Source organism: Cavenderia fasciculata (assembly GCF_000203815.1).
Source record: "Cavenderia fasciculata unplaced genomic scaffold Scf_ET2XIPL01CNAVH-3, whole genome shotgun sequence".
NCBI lineage: Eukaryota > Evosea > Eumycetozoa > Acytosteliales > Cavenderiaceae > Cavenderia > Cavenderia fasciculata.
This window is the reverse complement of record NW_004457723.1, coordinates 1,281,418-1,299,945: the sequence shown is the minus strand read 5'-3', so window position 1 is coordinate 1,299,945 and position 18,528 is coordinate 1,281,418. Positions and strand designations below refer to the sequence as shown.

The following is an 18,528-nucleotide window of genomic DNA, read 5'->3' as shown; positions in this document are numbered from 1 at the left end:
GTAGACAGTAGGATGGTTGTAGTTGGAGGAGAATCGAAGGATGATAGTTTGTATTCGTTCTGTAATCGTATGTATTACTGATTCATCGGTTTGGTTCATTAGAGCCAAGTGCCATCGATTACATAATTCTAACGTCTTGTCCCAGTTTACTTTTATAATATGTCGCATATCATTTAGCAATCTAGCTCGCAGGTATTGTTCAGTGAATGGTTCATCTCTTTGGTGACGTAGATCATTACGTAGGAACCATATTCGTTCGAGTGTTGCAGCAATCAAGTTTATAACCATTGGAGGTTGTTTGAGGTTGAGGAGGGTGATATCCCAAACTGGTGGTGTAATGTTGTTGGAAGCAGTAACCTCTTTCAGTATCTTTACTGGTAGTGTGGTCTCTTTGCATTGAAAGAACAAATGCTTGGAAGATTCATCTTTGCCACAGGATACACAGATTGAAGCGACTGGGTCACCCCTGACGAGCGGGAGACATTTGGTTACATACTTCCAAACCAGATCTCGACCCTTTGCCAGTGGAGACCTTGCGCTCCCCTAGATCAAGACCCGTGAAAATTATTATGAAAAATATCACGCCTTGTTAGCTCAGTCGGTAGAGCGCAAGACTCTTAATCTTGTGGTCGGGGGTTCGAGCCCCCCATAGGGCTATCTTTTTTTCATTTTTCCTTAAAGATAAAAAATAAACAACCATGGAAATACCTTTATAGATTTCAACTAGTTCCTTGTTCTCCACAAAAGTAGATTATCTTGTTCTCCAAGAAATTAAAATAATAGTAAAAATTTCTTGGTTAAAAATGGAACAGCTGCCAACAAATTCTAATCTGAAGTGGTCAACAGGCCGTTAAAGTTGAACCAATTGCCAGGATCAGCCTTCAAAGGTGTGAAAACCCTCAGTCATGACCTCCATCATCCCCTTAACAAGATCGAATGCCTGTCCATGAATCTTTGTAAATTATCTATTGTCTATCAAAAAAAAAAAGAAAAGGATTTAAATATGGGTACATCAGAAAAAACCAAAACAAAAAAAAAAAAACTAAAGATCATACAATAGTGGTTGTATTTATCAACTATTCATTTTTTATTACAAACATGTCATCACCGCAAGACAGAATAGATACCTCTAAAGGAGGACATCCTTGTCAAAGAATCAAAGATGCGATTGTGAAATGCATCAATGATTCACAGTGTATGCAACCTGGTGATAGAACTTTTCATCAATGCATGAAAGCAAATGACCTCCAACAAGAATGCAAAGATCTCTTGTACACTTATTATCAATGTAAAATGGATATGGTAAGTAAATCACACCACCCTTTTATAAATGTAGACATTTATTAATACAAAAGATAACAAAACAGTTTGATACGAGAAGTAGATTCAGAGGCAATGTTACTGCAAACACTTGGGAAAAGGATGTTAAAAAAAGGATCGAAACTCCACCAACTCCACCTTCTTAGGTAATCAATAATAATAAAACTTGTATAAATTTAAACATCAATCAAGAATCTTTTAATTCCTTTAAATAATTTGAAAGTTCATTTGATACAATCACCAAATATGCTAAAAAAAAAAAAAGAAAAAGAAAAAGAAAAAGGTATAAAGATTAATATTTGATCAATTTAATCTTCATTTCAATAATAACCTACCCTTTTTACTTGTAGACATGGAATAAATATGATCTTCAATTTGTTTTGATGTTTCTACTGCCTTGTTTGTATCTGTCAATATATTTATACATTTTGATAAAATAAAAAATAATATACTTCAAAGAAAAAAGTAAATGTTAATATTAAGTTTAAGTTATTATTATTATTATTATTATTAATTTAAATATATTTACGCTTGTCTAACAGTTTTTGGAACTCTTGCTCTTGTATCTGTTGGAATAAATGGTAATTGAGATGGTTCCAAACCTTTTGAATACCAAGAAGCACTTTCAAATAGATCCTTGTCTTCCAATGCATGTTTGACTTCTTGACTTGGTTCTTGTGTTGCAATATTCTTTAATGATGGATTATATATAGATGTTTTTAATTTTGAAATTAATGTTGGTGCTGCTGCTACCGGTGTAACAGATGGAATAGTTGGTGTAGGTATAGGTGTAGGTGTAGGTGTTGGTGTAGCATGTTGTTGTTGTTGTTGCTGTTGTTGCTGTTGTTGTTGTTGTTGTTGATGATGTAATTGGAATAATTTCTTTGGAGGTAATGCAGTTGAAGTTGCACCTCCACCATTTGATAGAGAATCGTCAATCTCCTTGCTTGAAACATTTTCATTAAATCTAACATGTTTCTTTTGTTGTGATGGTAAAGGTTCAACTGCTGGTATTGGAATGGCAGCAGGTGTTGCTACTCCTGCAGGAGCTGGTTTCTTTGCCTTTTGAGAAGGTTTTTTAGGTGCATTCTTTGATGTCTTTTTGGGTGATGCTTTTCTTTTCTTGTTTGAATCTTCTTGCATGACAACATCTTTATCCTTTTTGTTGTTTGGTTCATCTTCTTCAGTTGTAGTATCATTATCATCTACATCTGACCAATAAACATTATCATCAAATCCACTAGATTGAAATGCTGAATCATTTACAACAGTGGCCGATGGTATTGGCGTTGAAGTATTAGAGTCTTTGTTTTTTAATAATGCCTCGGTTAAAATATCCTTTATATTAAATTCTGCAGAAATATCTTGTTTGTTTGTTTGTTGTTGTTGTTGTTTTTTTAATCTTGGATCTTCAATTGAAGTAGTAGTAGTAGTAGTAGTAGGATAAATATTGGAAATTGGTTGTTGTTGTGGTGGAGGAGGTTGTTGGTATTGAATAAATGGAGGAGGAGGTGTAGGTGATATTTGAGGTTGTTGAGGTGGTTGTTGGTATTGAACAAATGGAGGTGATATTTGAGGTGGTTGTGGTGGTGGTGGTTGTTGATATGGTTGTTGTTGATATTGCATATATTGAGGTTGTTGGTAAGGTTGTTGTTGTTGAGCCATTGGTGGTTGATTTCCATAATAATTATTACCATAATATTGTTGATTAAATGGTTGTTGTGGCTGTGGTTGTTGTTGTGGATAATTATTATAAAATGGTAGAGGTTGTGGTTGTTGATGTTGTTGCGTATTACTACCTTGAAAAATACCATTATTATTACCTTGATTTGGTGATAACATTGTAGTTGATGTTTGTTGATGAGGTGAAGATTGTACATTTAAAGATGTAGGAGAAAATTTATCTTGTTGTTGTTGTTGTTCTTGTTTTTGTAATAGTTGGTCCTTTTTTGCAAGAGACTCAAATAATTTAAACAAAGCATTGTTTGTCTCTCCAGCTAGTATAGTTTCATGATTGAAATAGCATACACCTCCAAACGAGCATTGCATACCAAATGGACAATCTATAGATTTCAATGCTCTTGTTGTAAACATGATCGTAAATTCGTAATGTATGTAATGTACCCCTCCCTTGCTATTTATATATTTGTAATCACACCAGCAGTTCTATAGTTCTTATCAAGATTGAGAGAGTAGAAGAGATAGAGATACAAAAGAGACTAATAATAGATAATATATGTATTATCTACAAATAAATGCTTTTAAAAAAATGAATGAAAAAAAAGATCTTCCCATAATCACTCTTTTTTTGTTTTTTTTTTTTGTTATTTTTTTTTTTTAATCAATTTATTTATTTATTTTTTGTACATATATATATATATTCTCTAAATATAATATAATATTATTATTATTATTGCTTTTGTTTTTTTTTTGTTTCTATCTATTATTATTTCCTTTTTTTTCAATATTTAATTGAGTTTATTTGTCTTTTCGTACAATGATCCAACCACTTTGTTTAAAGAGTTGATAGTTTCAAGTGATGTTGGATATAATTTCTATAGAAAGTAAATAAATTAATATTAGTAATTAATTTTATCATGCTTTTTGGTTTTTTTTTATCTTACATTTGTCTTTGATTCATCAAAAACAATTAAAGTTCCAGTTCCTTGATCCAAAATACCATGATACTTTTTATCCAAAATCATCAATGACAACTTTCTTTCGACAGTGGCAACTGGAAGGTTGAGTAATTTTGCAATGTGAGAGATTTCAACTCTAGAGAATGGCTCAATGATACGGCAAAGATTTTGTTCAAGTAAATTATTATATAATTCACTAATATGTGCCTTTATAATTACATCATCATTTAATTCTAGAAAATAAAATAGATTAGCAAAAGATCAGTTTTGTTTTTTTTTTTTTTGACATACCAACAGAATATTCTTTGGTAGCATTTTCAAATGCCAATAATGATCTATCAGCATGTGATTTGGCAACAACCTTCATGGCTTCAATTTCCTTTCCAACATATTTTAATCCAATTTTACCATTAATCAATGCAAATACATCATCGGTCTATAGAAACAAAAGAAATATTAATTATTTGATATTTGTTTTTTTTCTTTGTTTTGTTTTTATACTTTACATGATTAGTCATAATTTTACATAATAACATATATTTAAGAGCCTTTGTAGCAATTGGATCTTCAAGGGTATCATAAGTTTCAAATGATTCATAAAAGTAGGAATAGGCAGTCTTGTAATCCTTTTCTTCAGAATGGAGAATACCAGATTGCATATCGATTTCACCTTGTAATCTTGGTGGACAATAGATAGTGTTTGCATTGGTACGTGCAGAAGTAAGAGCAGCACGAGCCTTTGCAATATTCTTGAGTGCATGTTGAATACGACTCTCAATCAATTGAATCTCTACCAACAATGGTTTATCATCAAGTCTCTTAATCTCTGATAATAATGTTGTTAATCCTTGTAATGCTGTATTATAATCTTCAACTTCAAACATTCTAAAAAAAAATAAATAAAAAAAAAAAAGAGAAAAATTAATAAGATATATAATAAATAAATATATTATTATTTGTAGCATACAATGAATATAATTTAGCTTCTAATCTTTGACGAAGATAAGTTCTATTGGTATCTTTACACCATTGAATGCTTTCCTTGCAAAATTCGATAAGTAACTTTTCGTTACCCTTCTTTTGTGATGCATAGTCGATAAAGTTTCTAACGATTCTATCAGTCTTTGGCTTTGATATCTTTTCAAAGAATGGTCTAATTGATTTAAGTAACTCTGGTAATTGTTGTGCACGGCCAACCTTTACAAGTAATTGTGCTAATTTATGAATTGCTTCTTCTTTAATATCATCTGGTGTTTGTTCTAATATAAATGTAAAAAAAAAAAGTAAATCATAAGAAACAAAAATGTTAACAAAAAAAAGAGTTGTTGTTATGTATCTATTTATATTATCTATTATATTTATATACCTGTAATCAATGATTTATATTTTTGAATAGCTCCTTCTGGATCAATTGTTTCATTTGCAACAATATGTTCTATCTCTTTCTTCCAATTCATTCTCTCTTTTATCTCTTTCTCTCTGTATTATTTCAAAACTAAATTAAAATTGCATGATGATCAACTTCACTTCTTTTTTTGATGATCTTCACAACCCCAAAACTTTTTTTTTTTTAATTTCATTCTTTTTTTTAATTTAATTTTTTTTTTTTTACCTTTAATCAATTTTAGGTCTACTAAAATCAACTAAACTATTTTTTTAGGTAAAGATATAATATAATATATTTCTTTTCCACTCTCCTACTCTATGATGGGAAATCCCAAAAACAATTGACAATTAATGATGATGTATATTTTTTTTTAGGATATAATCTAACTAGTCATTCTTTGATCATCTTAAAAATGAATTTCCGTTGAAATTACAATGTCTCAGTAAAACATACTATGTCTAACGAGTCATCAATCTCCTCGATACATGACATGTTTTATTTTTTTTTAATTTTTATTTATTTTGACTTTGGTGAACTGACTTTTTGCTGAGTCGATGTTCGTTTTTTTGAGCTATTCCCTACCCCTTATTTTAAAACACCTATTCTTCTTCTAGTTAGTTTGATATCTACTTTATATATATATTGTTTTAAAAAGATAGAGATACAAAAAAAAATGGCAGGTTTTGATTTCATTTTCTTATTTGGTTCATTGTTTATTATGCAAAAGGTTGATTTTACCAACCCGACCAACATTCAAATCGCTCTTGTAGCATTTGGTCTCATTCAAACCTTGTGCGCTGTTTGCTACTTTATCATCTTCCAAAAGGTGTCAAAGAAGGCTGCTGGTCCACAAATTGAAATCACTACACCTGCTTCTTTTGGTTCTCAGTATGTATCAAATAGAGAAACTGAAATAGTTTGATCAATCGCGTTGTATATATTAACAAACTTTACTTTACATTACTATTAATCTATTTTAGAGAAAAGGTTGAAAAGATGACAGCCAAGGAATATGACATGTCACAAGTTAAAAAGGCTGCTACTCAATTGATTATGGGTGCAGGTATTCCACTCTTTTTATTCTACAAGTTTGGTATTGCTCCACCATTGGCCATGAACTGTGTCTTTGGTCCACAAAACCTTTACAAGAACAAGTTGTTCAAGCTCTACATTCTTGGTGAAGACGAGACCAAGTACCCACGTCCATGGACTGAAGAAAATCCATTTGCTAGTCTTCTGTATGTAGAAATATAGATATACGTAGATATGAAAATATGATTACTAATAATAATGATTTTGTTTACTTTTTAAAAGTGGAGGTGCTGGTGCTGCTGCTCCAGCTGGAGCTGCTGAACAAGCTGCTGCAGAAGACAACTCTGGTAACATTAGAATCCCAGCAGGTGAAGAAACTGTTGCTGTTGACAAGAAAAAGAAAAAGGCAAAGATTGTTGAAGTAAACAGTGATGACGACGAAGTCCCACAAGTTGAAGAAAACAAGGAAGCCTCTGGAAAGAAATCACCAGTTCAAAGAAGAAAAAAGGTTGATTAAATAGAATAGATATATCTATTCAACCAAAACATACTTCTACACCAACAACAATATAATAATAATAATAATAATTTAGGTTACTAACAACAATCAATATCAATACAATTTCAAATTAATTAAAATCTAAAAAAAAATAATAACAACAATACAATGACAAGAGAATGGAAAGAGTAGGACAACAACAACAATACTTTTTTAAAAACAAACGCAAACAGAAAAAGTAATATTACAATTATATCTCTCTCTCTCATACATTCTACTCCCCCCCGACGATCAAAATAAACTATAACCCATTGGTTTATTAAACCTTTTAAATCTAAATGTATCTATTTTTAATAATTTATAATATTTATTTATCTTTTAATTCTTTGTATTTGATCCAAATATATAACTTCCTCCTTGTGGAATTGTAAAGGTTGGTGATTTTGGTTCATTATCATTATTAGTTGTAGTGGAAAGATTGCTGGTTTGTCCAAATACTACTGGAGTGGTTGATGGTTGATTAGAGTCTGATGACACTTGATTGGTGGTGGGTGGTTGAGAGGGATCTTGAATCCAGCTAGTACCTTTGTTTGCTGCAAAGATGGATGATCCATTTCCAAGTGTAGAAGAGGTGGTGGAATCACCACCAAATGAAAATGATGGTTTGTTAAATTCGATTGTGGTTGGTTCAGTTGACGATGAGACGGTAGTAGTTGGTTCTTCATCACTACTATTATCATCAATATCACTTTGAGAGGTTGATGTTGGTAAGAGTGCACTTCTTGATTCTTCAGACATTTTAGAGAGTTCATTCATTGTTGACATGTCAAATACACAATTATTATTGTTGCTTGATTCTGCTGGTCTTTCCTCTTGTACAATTGAATCTTGATCTTCATTATCTTCCATGGATTTGTTGAGGTGATCCAAAATTCTTTGTTTTCTCTTTTCGTGATGATGTTGTTGTGAGATAAATCCTAATGCATCACCAACTCCTAATGGTGGCGTATGAGTGAGTGAACTTACGGTACTTATAACCTTCATCTTATCATCTTCACCAACTTCTTGATTGACTTGTTGTTATTCTTGTTGTTGTTGTTGTTGTTGTTGTTCTTGTCCAGATTTATCTTCATTACTTTCTTGTTGATTGACCTTTTCTTCTTTTTCTTGTTCTTTTTCTTGTTGTTCCAATTCTTGATCTTTATCAGTTTTGGTCACATTTCCATATGCATCAAGAGGTCTATAGATAGCGTCATCAATATTTTCATCGTCACCATCTTGTTCATCAGAATCGTCGTCAACTTGATAGATATCTTCATCATAATCTTCATCGTCACCATCTTCATCATAGTCTTCTTCTTCTTCTTCATCTTCATCCTCTTCTTCATCATCACTATCACTTGCCAAATCATAACTGTGGGTGGTATTCAAAGAGGTATTGAATTTAACGATTGATCCTCTTCTTGGGGCAAGTTCTGGAGATGATTCGATTTGTTGAACATCTTCACCATGATCAATGACACTTCCTTCTTGAGTTGATTCATCTTCATCATCTTCATCTTCTTTTGGAATGTCAACTTCGTTTTCAATTGTACTACCTTGAGACGAGGATAAATCTTCAATGCTACTTTCATCTAGTTTTTCTTCTTCTTGTTCGGTGGCAATTCTGTCCAAAATTTCTTGTTCCTCTTCGGCTTGGATTTCATCTTGTGCTTCTTCCTCTGCAGTTTCCTTGGCAGCAGCCTCTTTGATTTTCTCCTCTTCCTTGATCTGGTCCAATGGTTTTTCTTGTTCCATCTCTTCTCTAATATCTTGATCAGTTTCGACTTGTTCCTTTTGTTGGGAGATGATTACAAAATCATCATCTTGGTTGTTGTTGTCTCCAACAAAGGCTACCTCCTCTTTCTTGTCTTCGGCGATTGGAACACGTTCTTCAACAACGGGTGCAGGTTCTTCCTCTTTCTTGTCTTCGACAATTGGAGCGGATTCCTCTTTCTTGTCTTCAACAATTGGGGCAGGTTCTTCCTCTTTCTTGTCTTCGACAATTGGAGCAGATTCCTCTTTCTTTTCTTCGACGATTGGAGCAGGTTCTTCTTCCTCTTTCTTTTCTTCAACGATTGGAGCAGGTTCTTCCTCTTTCTTGTCTTCAACGATTGGAGCAGGCTCTTCATCCTTCTTGTCTTCAACAATTGGAGCAGGTTCTTCGACTACTGGAGCAGGCTCCTCCTCTTTCTTGTCTTCAACAACGGGAGCAGGTTCTTCCTCTTTCTTGTCTTCAACAATTGGAGCAGGCTCTTCGGCCTTCTTGTCTTCAACAACGGGAGCAGGTTCTTCCTCTTTCTTGTCTTCGACAATTGGAACAGGTTCTTCCGCTTTCTTGTCTTCAACAATTGGAACAGATTCTTCCTCTTTCTTTTCTCCGATGATTGGAGCAGGTTCTTCTTCCTCTTTCTTGTCTTCAACGATTGGAAAAGGTTCTTCCTCTTTCTTTTCTTCGACAATTGGGGCAGGTTCCTCCTCTTTCTTGTCTTCAACGATTGGAACAGGTTCTTCCTCTTTCTTTTCTTCAACAATTGGAACAGGTTCTTCTTCCTCTTTCTTTTCTTCAACGATTGGAGCAGATTCTTCTTCCTTCTTTTCTTCAACAATTGGAACAGGTTCTTCTTCTTCTTCTTCTTTCTTGTCTTGTAACTCTTTTTCTTTTTTCTTTGCTTCAATTTCCTTTTCCTTTTCCAATACTTGTTGTTCGAGGGCTTCAAGTTCCTTTTGATTATCCAAAGCTTCATCTGCTGGCTTGGTCTGGTCAGCAGCTTGTTTCTCCTCCTCCTTTGGCTTTTCAACTTCTACCTTTTTAGGTTCTTCTGGTTTCTTAAAGCCTCCTCCAAATACATATCCTTCCTTTGGTGAAGCAAATTTGGAAGCTACATTATCTTGTTTTTGTTGTGGTAATGCTGGGGCAGATGAGCTAACTCCAAAGAGTGGTGATTGAGTTGATCCAAATGTGGAGGATGCACCAAAGATGGATGGTGTTGATTTGACAGAGCTATCGGAACTAAGCCAGCTGCTTGAGCCACTGGATGCACCCCATGCAGATGGTTTTTGTTCATTGCTTCCTGCAGTTTTGAATGAAAAACTAGATTGAGCAAATACAATTGGTTGATTTGATGTTTGGACTGATGTGGCTGGGGCAGCAGAATCATCATCACTACTATTATCATCATCATCATCTTTACCAATAGAGGTAGTAGAAGTAGAGATCATAGAAGTACCCAATGAATCCATCTTTTCCAATGACGATGATGATGAAGATGAAGGAGCAAGAGGGGTTGGTTGTTCTTGTTCTTTCTTTGGTTCTTCTACGACTACTACTTGTTCTTCTTTTTTTGGTTCTTCTTCAACAACCTTTGGTGTTGAGTCAGTTGATCCTGTTAATGATGTAGTTGAAGTCTTTCTTGAAAAGGTTCCACTTTCATATCTAGTAGTTTCATTTCTTTTTTGTGCCCACTTTCTTAATGGAGCTTCTTCCTTTGGCTTTTCTTGTTCAACTGTGGTGCTTTCCTTTGTTTCTTCTACCTTTGTTTCTTCGACTTTAGTTTCTTCCTTTGCGGCAAATAATGATGGAGTAGAGGCAGTTGCAAGGGCAGAGGGAGATCCTCCAAAGATGGATGGAGTGGAAGGGGATGGTGGTTGTGCAAAGATCGATTGACCATTTCCAAAGATTGATCCAGAGTTGGTGGGATTGGAGCCAAAAATGGATGTGCTTGGTGCAGATGAAGTACTACCAAAAATGGATGTAGTGGGTGCAGATGAAGTACTACCAAATACAGAGGTGGTTGGGGAGACTACAGTGGTCTTTTGACCGAAAATAGAAGTAGAGGCAGCTGGTGTCGATGAAGCGGTACCAAATACAGATGAAGTTGAGCCAAATACAGATGTACTAGTAGAGGCAGCTGGTGTCGATGAAGCGGTACCAAATACAGATGAAGTTGATCCAAAAACAGAATTGGTTGGAGTAGAACCAAACACTGAAGTTGGCTTTTGACTAAATATAGATACGGAAGAGGAAGTATCATTTGAAGTAGCGGCTGAGGTGGTTGGAGCAGCTGCGGCTGGGCCACCAAATGAACCAAATTGGAATGTAGGCTTTGGTCTCTCTGGTCCATCAGCACGTTTTTCTTCCTCTGGTTCATCAGATTCCTCAGATTCTTCCTCTGGTTCATCAGATTCCTCAGATTCTTCCTCTGGTTCATCAGATTCCTCAGATTCTTCCTCTGGTTCATCAGATTCCTCAGATTCTTCCTCTGGTTCATCAGATTCCTCAGATTCTTCCTCCTCATCTTCATCCTCATATTGATCTTCTTCGTCTTCATCTTGGTATTCATCTTCATCTTCTTGTTCTTGTTCATCATCTTCAGTATCTTGATCTTCCTCTTGTTCTTCTTCTTCATCATCTTCTACAATTTCTTGGACCCTTGGTTTCTCTTCATCTTTTGGTGGTGGTGTACCAAACAATGATGGAGTTGAAGAAGTACCAAGGTTGGAGGTGGATGGAGTACCAAAGATTGAGGTTGATGGTTGTCCGAAAATCGACCCAGTTGACTTGGCGCCAAAGATTGATGTGGCGTTTGTTGCAAGTGGGTTTGATCCAAAAATGGATGAGCTAGATGTGGAAGTTTGTGCTGATCCAAATACTGTTGCAGTTGGAGCAGGAGCAGTAGTAGATGATTGACCAAAGATTGATCCAGTTGGAGTAGGTGAGGTCGTGGATGTTTGACCAAAGATTGAGCCAGTTGGGGCAGGTGCAGTAGTGGACTGCTGACCAAAGATAGATCCGGTTGGCTTACCAAAGATTGATGTTGGTTGTGGGGCAGATGGATTTGATCCAAAAATAGATGAGGTTTGGTTTGGTGCAGCACCAAAAATCGAACCTATTGGGGCTTGTGGTGGTGGTGGATTTGTGACGGTAGTCACAGTTGGAGTTGAGGACACATCGCCACCAAATGAACCAAATTGGAATGTAGGCTTTGGTCTCTCCGGTCCATCAGCACGTTTTTCTTCCTCTGGTTCATCAGATTCCTCTTCATCTTCATCTTCCTCGTAATCTTCTTCTTCTTCTTCTTCTACTTCTTCACCATCTTCTTGTGGTTGATCAACTTCTTCTCCTTCCTCCTCTTCTTCTTCCTCGTAATCGTCTTCATCTTCCTCTTCTTCTTCTTCATCTTGGTCACTGTCTTCACTATCGATAATCTCTTCTGGTTTTGGTTTGTTTGATTTAGCAGATTTTGTTGCAGGATCAAGGACAAAAGATGTGATTGCATTGGGACCAAACAACGAAGTGTTAAGAGTAGATGCACCAAAGAGTGAGGATCCTCCTCCACTTGCTCCAAAAAGTGAGGTTCCTGCACTTGTTCCAAATAAATTTGGGAGTTGTGTTTTGGCTTCCTCTTCCTTTTTAATTGGAGCAGGGGCTTGAGCAGCGACAGGGACTTCAACCTTCTTTTCCTCCAACTTGGGTGGAACTGCCTCCTTTGGTGTTGAAGGTCCAAATGAAATTGTTGGAGCTTGTGCTGGTGCTGGTGTAGATGCAGCGGTTGTTCCTTTGGGTGCTGGTTTGGAAACATCACAAATAGAGCATCTTTTAGCGCTATCATCGTTTTGTGTATCACAACATGCACATTTCCATTTACCTGGTGCTGCAGCAGCAGAGGCAGCTGGAGTACTAGTAGTAGAAGTACCAAATGGGAAGGTGGTGTTACTAGATGTTGTTGATGGTGTACCGAATGGGAATGTTGTTGTACCAGTTGATGGTGGAGTTGATCCGAAAATAGATGTTCCAGATGGAGTTGATCCAAAAATAGATGTTCCCGATGGTGCCGATGGAGCTGATCCAAAGATTGAAACTGGTTTAGTATCCTCAACCTTTAATGGAGTGGATGAACCAAATGTGACTGGAGTTGAAGATCCAAAGGAAATAGGTGAGCTAGATCCAAATGAAATTGTTGGAACTGGTACTGGTGCTGGTGCAGGTGCAGATGTAGCGGTTGTTCCTTTGGGTGTTGGTTTGGGAACTTCACAAACAAAGCATTTTTTGGCACTATCATCATTTTGTTCGTCGCAACATGCACATTTCCATTTACCTGGTGCGGCTGCAGAAGCAACAGCTGGTGTACTAGAAGTACCAAATGGGAAGGTGGTATTGCTAGATGTTGTTGATGGTGTACCGAATGGGAATGTTGTTGTACCAGTTGATAATGGAGTTGATCCAAAAATAGATGTTCCAGATGATGGAGTCGATCCAAAGATTGAAGCAGGTTTAGTATCTTCAACCTTTAATGGAGTGGTTGAACCAAATGTAACTGGAGTTGAAGATCCAAACGAAATGGTTGGAGCTGATACTGGTACTGGTGCAGGTGCAGATGTAGCGGCTGTTGCTTTGGGTGTTGGTTTGGAAACATCACAAATAGAGCATCTTTTAGCACTATCATCATTTTGTGTATCACAACATGCACATTTCCATTTACCTGGTGCAGCTGCAGCTGAAGCAGCTGGAGTACTAGTAGTAGAAGTACCAAATGGGAAGGTGGTATTGCTAGATGTTGTTGGTGTACCGAATGGGAATGTTGTTGTACCAGTTGATAATGGAGTTGATCCAAAAATAGATGTTCCAGATGGTGCCGATGGAGTCGATCCAAAGATTGAAGCAGGTTTAGTATCCTCAACCTTTAATGGAGTGGATGAACCAAATGTGACTGGAGTTGAAGATCCAAATGAAATTGCTGGTGTTGATGTAGAGGAAGGAGCAGCGGGAGTTGTGATTGCCTTGGGTGTTGGTTTGTTGATATCGCACATCTTGCATCTTTTAGCAATGTCATCATTTTGTTCATCACAACATGGGCACTTCCACTTTCCAGATGACTGGGATTCTGTGGTTGAAGTGGATCCAGTTGAGAATGGGAATATAGTTGTATTGTTACTACTAGCGGGTGCAGTACCAAAAGATGGTAAAGTTGTAGCTGCTGCTGGTTTAGAGATAGATGATCCAAATAATGTTGGGGTAGGTGGTTTATCCAAAGCATTGGTTGTTGTTGTTGATGGAGCACTACCAAAACTAATACCTCCAAATGATGGAGATGAAGTTGATGGAGAGGTAATAATTGATTTATCTGTTATTTCATAAGATGGAGTTGGAGGTGTTTTAACTATATCTTCGAGTGACAAATCATTAATCTTGTTTCTAACAGAGTCTAAAAGACTTCTTCTCTTGTTTTGTCGATCCTTGAAACTTTGATGTAATTTGGATGAGTCTAGTGCTGGTGATGGTTGTTGTGGTGATTGTAGTTGACTTAGACTAAGGGTTTCAGTCTTATTGTTGATTGAAATTAAATCAGACGTTTCCAATGGAGTGAATGATGGTGAAGCTGATGTTGATGTTGATGTTGTTGAATTAAACAATCTGTTTGTACCAGGTTGTTGATATGGAGATGATATCAGTGATGACATCATTGAACTATTATTATTATTATTATTTTTGTTTGTAGATGTGTGGTCTCCTCCCATAGTAAGAGTTTTGAGAGGAGTTTTCATGGGTGATGGCAACTCTAGCATCATTGAACCCGAAATTGATTTTGAGGGTGTTGGGAAAAAATGACTACCAGTACTACCATTACCGTGGATGGCTGAAGCCATCAAATCAACAGCACCATACTTTTCTTGCAACTCTACCAACTCTCTTTCCAAATCATGTACATGAGAAAAGTATTCTGAAAAGTCAATACCAGATGCCTCAATTTGAGCCAAATTATAGTTTTGACATTTATCAAGTGACTGTGCCATTCTATTTACCAAAGAATATAATAAATCTTTAGAATATGATGGGCTAAAAAATAAATAAATATCAATAAATATTAGTATTATTATTATTCTTTTTTGAATCTATTCTTACTTTTCAGAATTATTATTTATAATGTCACGACAAATGATTGAAGTTTGTAAATTACTGTTGGGAGTATCGACCTTTAGGAAATGAGAGAGGGCTAGTTTGTAGGAACGTCTTTCTTGGTATAAAAGTCCAAGTGAATTGTTGATCTTGTCAATGACTGAAGGCGAGTGTCTTGGGTATTGAGACGAGTGAGTGTAATATTTGATTTGAAGCGTGTTGATGTTGATCTCTCGAAGTTGTGGATTCGATGGCAAAAGTTGGTTGTAAATGTCTGGCAATACATGTGCAATTTTATAGGATATCTGTTGATTCAATCCATCGGCACCAAGCAACATATTTTTTAATTCTTGATGTAATGTTGATAATGATAATATATCTTTTGGTTTTGTTACTAATATTTTTGTTGTTGTTGTACTAGATGACGAAGACGATGGTTGATTTTGTTGTTGTTGGAATCTTTTTTGATAATCTTTAATCATTTCATTTTGTTGATTTGTCTTTCCATTATTATTATTATTAATCTCTTCATCTATTGTTGATGATGATGATGATTGATCGTTTGTATAGAATAAGATAGAATCCCAAATTTTTTGATTTAAAGTTGATCGATTGTGATAGTGGAGAGACCATAGAGTATGTTGATCAACAAATACTCTAAGGTTGGTGGTTGCCAATTGAACACTTTGTTTTGCAACCTCGTCCACTTCATAGACCATATTCAAACAATAAACAATAACATGAAGTAATGTGATTTCACTCTTTTTGCCCTGTTGCTGTTGACGATTGAGTCTATCTATGAACCCTGAAAATAGCTTGGTTGCCCATTGTACAAGGATAGAGTAGTTTTGATAGTTGGAGTGTCTGATATACCAGAGACTGTTGACAATGAACCGAGCAATATCAGACTTGCATTGACTCGTTAGTTCAAAGTCATTTCTTTCCATGTCGCTAATCAATCGGTTCTCTAGCTTCCCTGTCGATGATGATGATGACGATTTCTTTGTTTTACCAAGCTCTACAAAGTATTCATTCTTTTTGATCAAATCATCATTATTTTCAAGATACTTTTTAAACAAGTCAAGATGACCAGGATGACCAAGTGAATAAACCAATTGTTTGGTAACTTCTGAATAAATTCTATTTGATTCTATTGACATACTTTTTGAAACTAAGTAAAATGTATGTTAGTTTTGATTTGATATTTAATATTTAATATTTGATATTTAATTTTACCTTGTAATGCTTCAACATAATTTATAAAAGGATAACCTTCTCTAATATCATGAATTTGATTGAAAACTTGAAAATCTTTCATTATACCCAAATAATAAGAGTATTTTGATTTCAATTGATTGATTCTTTCTTTGGTTTGGTCAGATGCATCCAAACTGTTACCATTAGTTTTCTTTGGTTGATGACTTTGATAGACTGAAATGATAGATTCAGTCTTTGCAATTGCATTTTGTAACTCTTTGACTTGTTCAGAGATACATGAAATCATCGTATCGCTGACTGGTGTCTTGTCCAACTGTGCGAGTAATAGTCTGACCACTCGATCCGACGATTCGACAATCAACAATTGAAATGGTTCAAATCCAATAGTATCATCCAAGAAACTACGGAATTGACTGTTTTTCATACTAGCCTGTTTAAACTTTGATTTCAATCTATGTGTCCACAATGATTGTAATGTATGATATATATGTTCCCAATATTCAACCACTCTATCAAATCTAACACTTATATTTGTTGTAGTAGAAGAAGTAGTTTTATCTCCTTTAATAACTGAAAATAATCTAATTATAAATAAAAAAGGTTAGAATCAATACTCTTCAATCTTCATCTTTTGTTGTTTACCTACTCTTGATAATTTTCTTGTAATGATAAAATGTTGATATAGAGAATAGTAAACTTTAAATGATCGGGATGACTTTGGATGTAATCGATGACCTTTGTTTGAGCATCGGTGTATGCCTTTTGTTTGATTAACAACTCTAGAGTGAGTTCTCGATCCAAATTAGTCTCTTTAGAGTAGGATGACGAAGATCTTAATCTTTTCAACCATTGCTCGCACTGAGCCAATTCCACGTCGGTGCTCTCTTCAATCGCTAAATAATGTTTGATCAACTTTACAATCAAATCATTATTGTTACCAATATGTCTTGATAAGTTGTTATTGTTTAATATTCTAGTAGAAAATCAAAATAATCAAGAACATCATTAGTTGATTGTTATCCCGACAACGATGTTCATGTGATGTCATTAGCATACCTTGTTAGTTTTTCAATCTCTTGTCTTTGAAAATGATCGTGGTTATGTACAATGTTGATTGAATCATTCTCTTTTTGTTTCCTTTTAAAGTTATCCTATAAATATTGATATTTGATATAGATATTGATTATGAGACGAGTGTCAGATGAGTCTGCTGAAATTTGATATATCTATCTATTCATACCATTATATACGTATTATTTCTTATCCTATTGTAGACAATATATGTTGTTGTTGTTGATGTTTATTTCGACTAGGTATCTCTCGTGTTTTAACTTTAAAAAGATGAACAATGAATAATGAATAATAACAAATCAGAGATACACAACAAAGATTCGATCAAATACTCACTCACACAAACTCTTTGATGAAAATTTTTTAAACTTTGAAGAAAACAGTTTTTTTTCGGAGGGAATGTTTAAATATTTAATCATGGAATTAATTAATTACTTACTAGTATTTATAATTTAATTCAATATATATATTTACAAATAAATAAATAAATAAATAAACAAGTATCCTCTCTAATCTAAAGGACATTGTTTTTTTGAAAAGAAAGAAATCTTTGGTTTTTCTGTGGAATTAATATTTTTACTATCCTTCATTAACTCAAGACCCACCTTCACTGGGCCTGACTGATTGAAATTCAAATTCCCCATATCACTAAATGATTCTCTATTCTTTTATCAAATATTTCTATTGATACAATCCAGATATCCTGATACTATCCTAAAATTTTTTTTTTTTGTAATTTTTTTTTTTTCGTTTCCAACACCCTCTCCCCTTTGAACTTTGTTTTCTTCATTCAAATTATATTATATTTATTATATATAACTAATAACCAGCATTGAAAATGACAGGAAAAGACGGTATGTCAATATAGAATAGAATATAGAATCATTATTAGTAGTCGTAGTATAGCAGTCAGTACATAATCAGTATCAGTTATCTTAATCATCATCATCATCGGAGCAGTTAAACACGAACATATGTTGGTTGTTGATGTTCGCTTATCTGTAACAGTTTGTTCTCTTTTATTATTATTATATTTATTGCTTCGGTAAAGAAGATATGTGGATTAACGGTCCGGACCAACAACAACAACAACAACAACAACACGCACAACCTCTTGCATTGGACACCTACCTCTATTGGTGATCAGTCGGAGGAATCGGATAAATTCATATCAACATTACTTGTTTGCGACACAACATGTTCAAAGAGAGATAAGTGAAAGAGATAAACTATTCAACTAACTGAAAGGATGAATATCACCAACCAACTGCACAACACAGCACACATTATATATCATAACCCTAACACCCACACCACATATATAAAAAAACTTTTTTGTGTGATGAGGTGAGAATAGAAAGTATAGAATAGATCTTTGAATCTGGAACACAAACGAAAGAATGAATGAATGAATTCAAAAAAAAAA

The 18,528-nt window shown here is 34.8% G+C and overlaps 4 protein-coding genes and 1 non-coding gene across 5 annotated transcripts; 3 read left to right on the top strand and 2 right to left on the bottom strand.

The window, feature by feature from the left end:
• Positions 1–583: 583 nt before the first annotated feature.
• On the top strand, positions 584–656 carry DFA_07359. Its single transcript has one exon. It is a non-coding gene; the product is annotated as a tRNA-Lys (tRNA).
• Positions 657–1,098: 442 nt separating this feature from the next.
• DFA_07358 (uncharacterized protein) lies at positions 1,099–1,466 on the top strand (the record flags this gene model as incomplete). The annotated part of the gene is made up of 2 exons (XM_004367163.1): positions 1,099–1,302; positions 1,356–1,466. 2 exons carry the CDS (start codon positions 1,099–1,101, stop codon positions 1,464–1,466), a joined length of 315 nt encoding a protein of 104 aa, XP_004367220.1.
• A 78-nt stretch (positions 1,467–1,544) lies between these two features.
• psmD11 (26S proteasome non-ATPase regulatory subunit 11) lies at positions 1,545–5,838 on the bottom strand (the record flags this gene model as incomplete). The annotated part of the gene is made up of 9 exons (XM_004367162.1): positions 1,545–1,569; positions 1,850–3,454; positions 3,817–3,875; positions 3,945–4,192; positions 4,251–4,395; positions 4,466–4,844; positions 4,927–5,218; positions 5,326–5,438; positions 5,780–5,838. 9 exons carry the CDS (start codon positions 5,836–5,838, stop codon positions 1,545–1,547), a joined length of 2,925 nt encoding a protein of 974 aa, XP_004367219.1.
• Positions 5,839–6,019: 181 nt separating this feature from the next.
• Positions 6,020–6,895, top strand: DFA_07356 (uncharacterized protein; the record flags this gene model as incomplete). The annotated part of the gene is made up of 3 exons (XM_004367161.1): positions 6,020–6,234; positions 6,327–6,584; positions 6,661–6,895. 3 exons carry the CDS (start codon positions 6,020–6,022, stop codon positions 6,893–6,895), a joined length of 708 nt encoding a protein of 235 aa, XP_004367218.1.
• A 360-nt stretch (positions 6,896–7,255) lies between these two features.
• Positions 7,256–17,274, bottom strand: DFA_07355 (uncharacterized protein; the record flags this gene model as incomplete). The annotated part of the gene is made up of 7 exons (XM_004367160.1): positions 7,256–7,941; positions 8,014–14,753; positions 14,820–15,984; positions 16,050–16,612; positions 16,678–17,004; positions 17,088–17,182; positions 17,272–17,274. 7 exons carry the CDS (start codon positions 17,272–17,274, stop codon positions 7,256–7,258), a joined length of 9,579 nt encoding a protein of 3,192 aa, XP_004367217.1.
• Between the last annotated feature and the right edge of the window lie 1,254 nt (positions 17,275–18,528).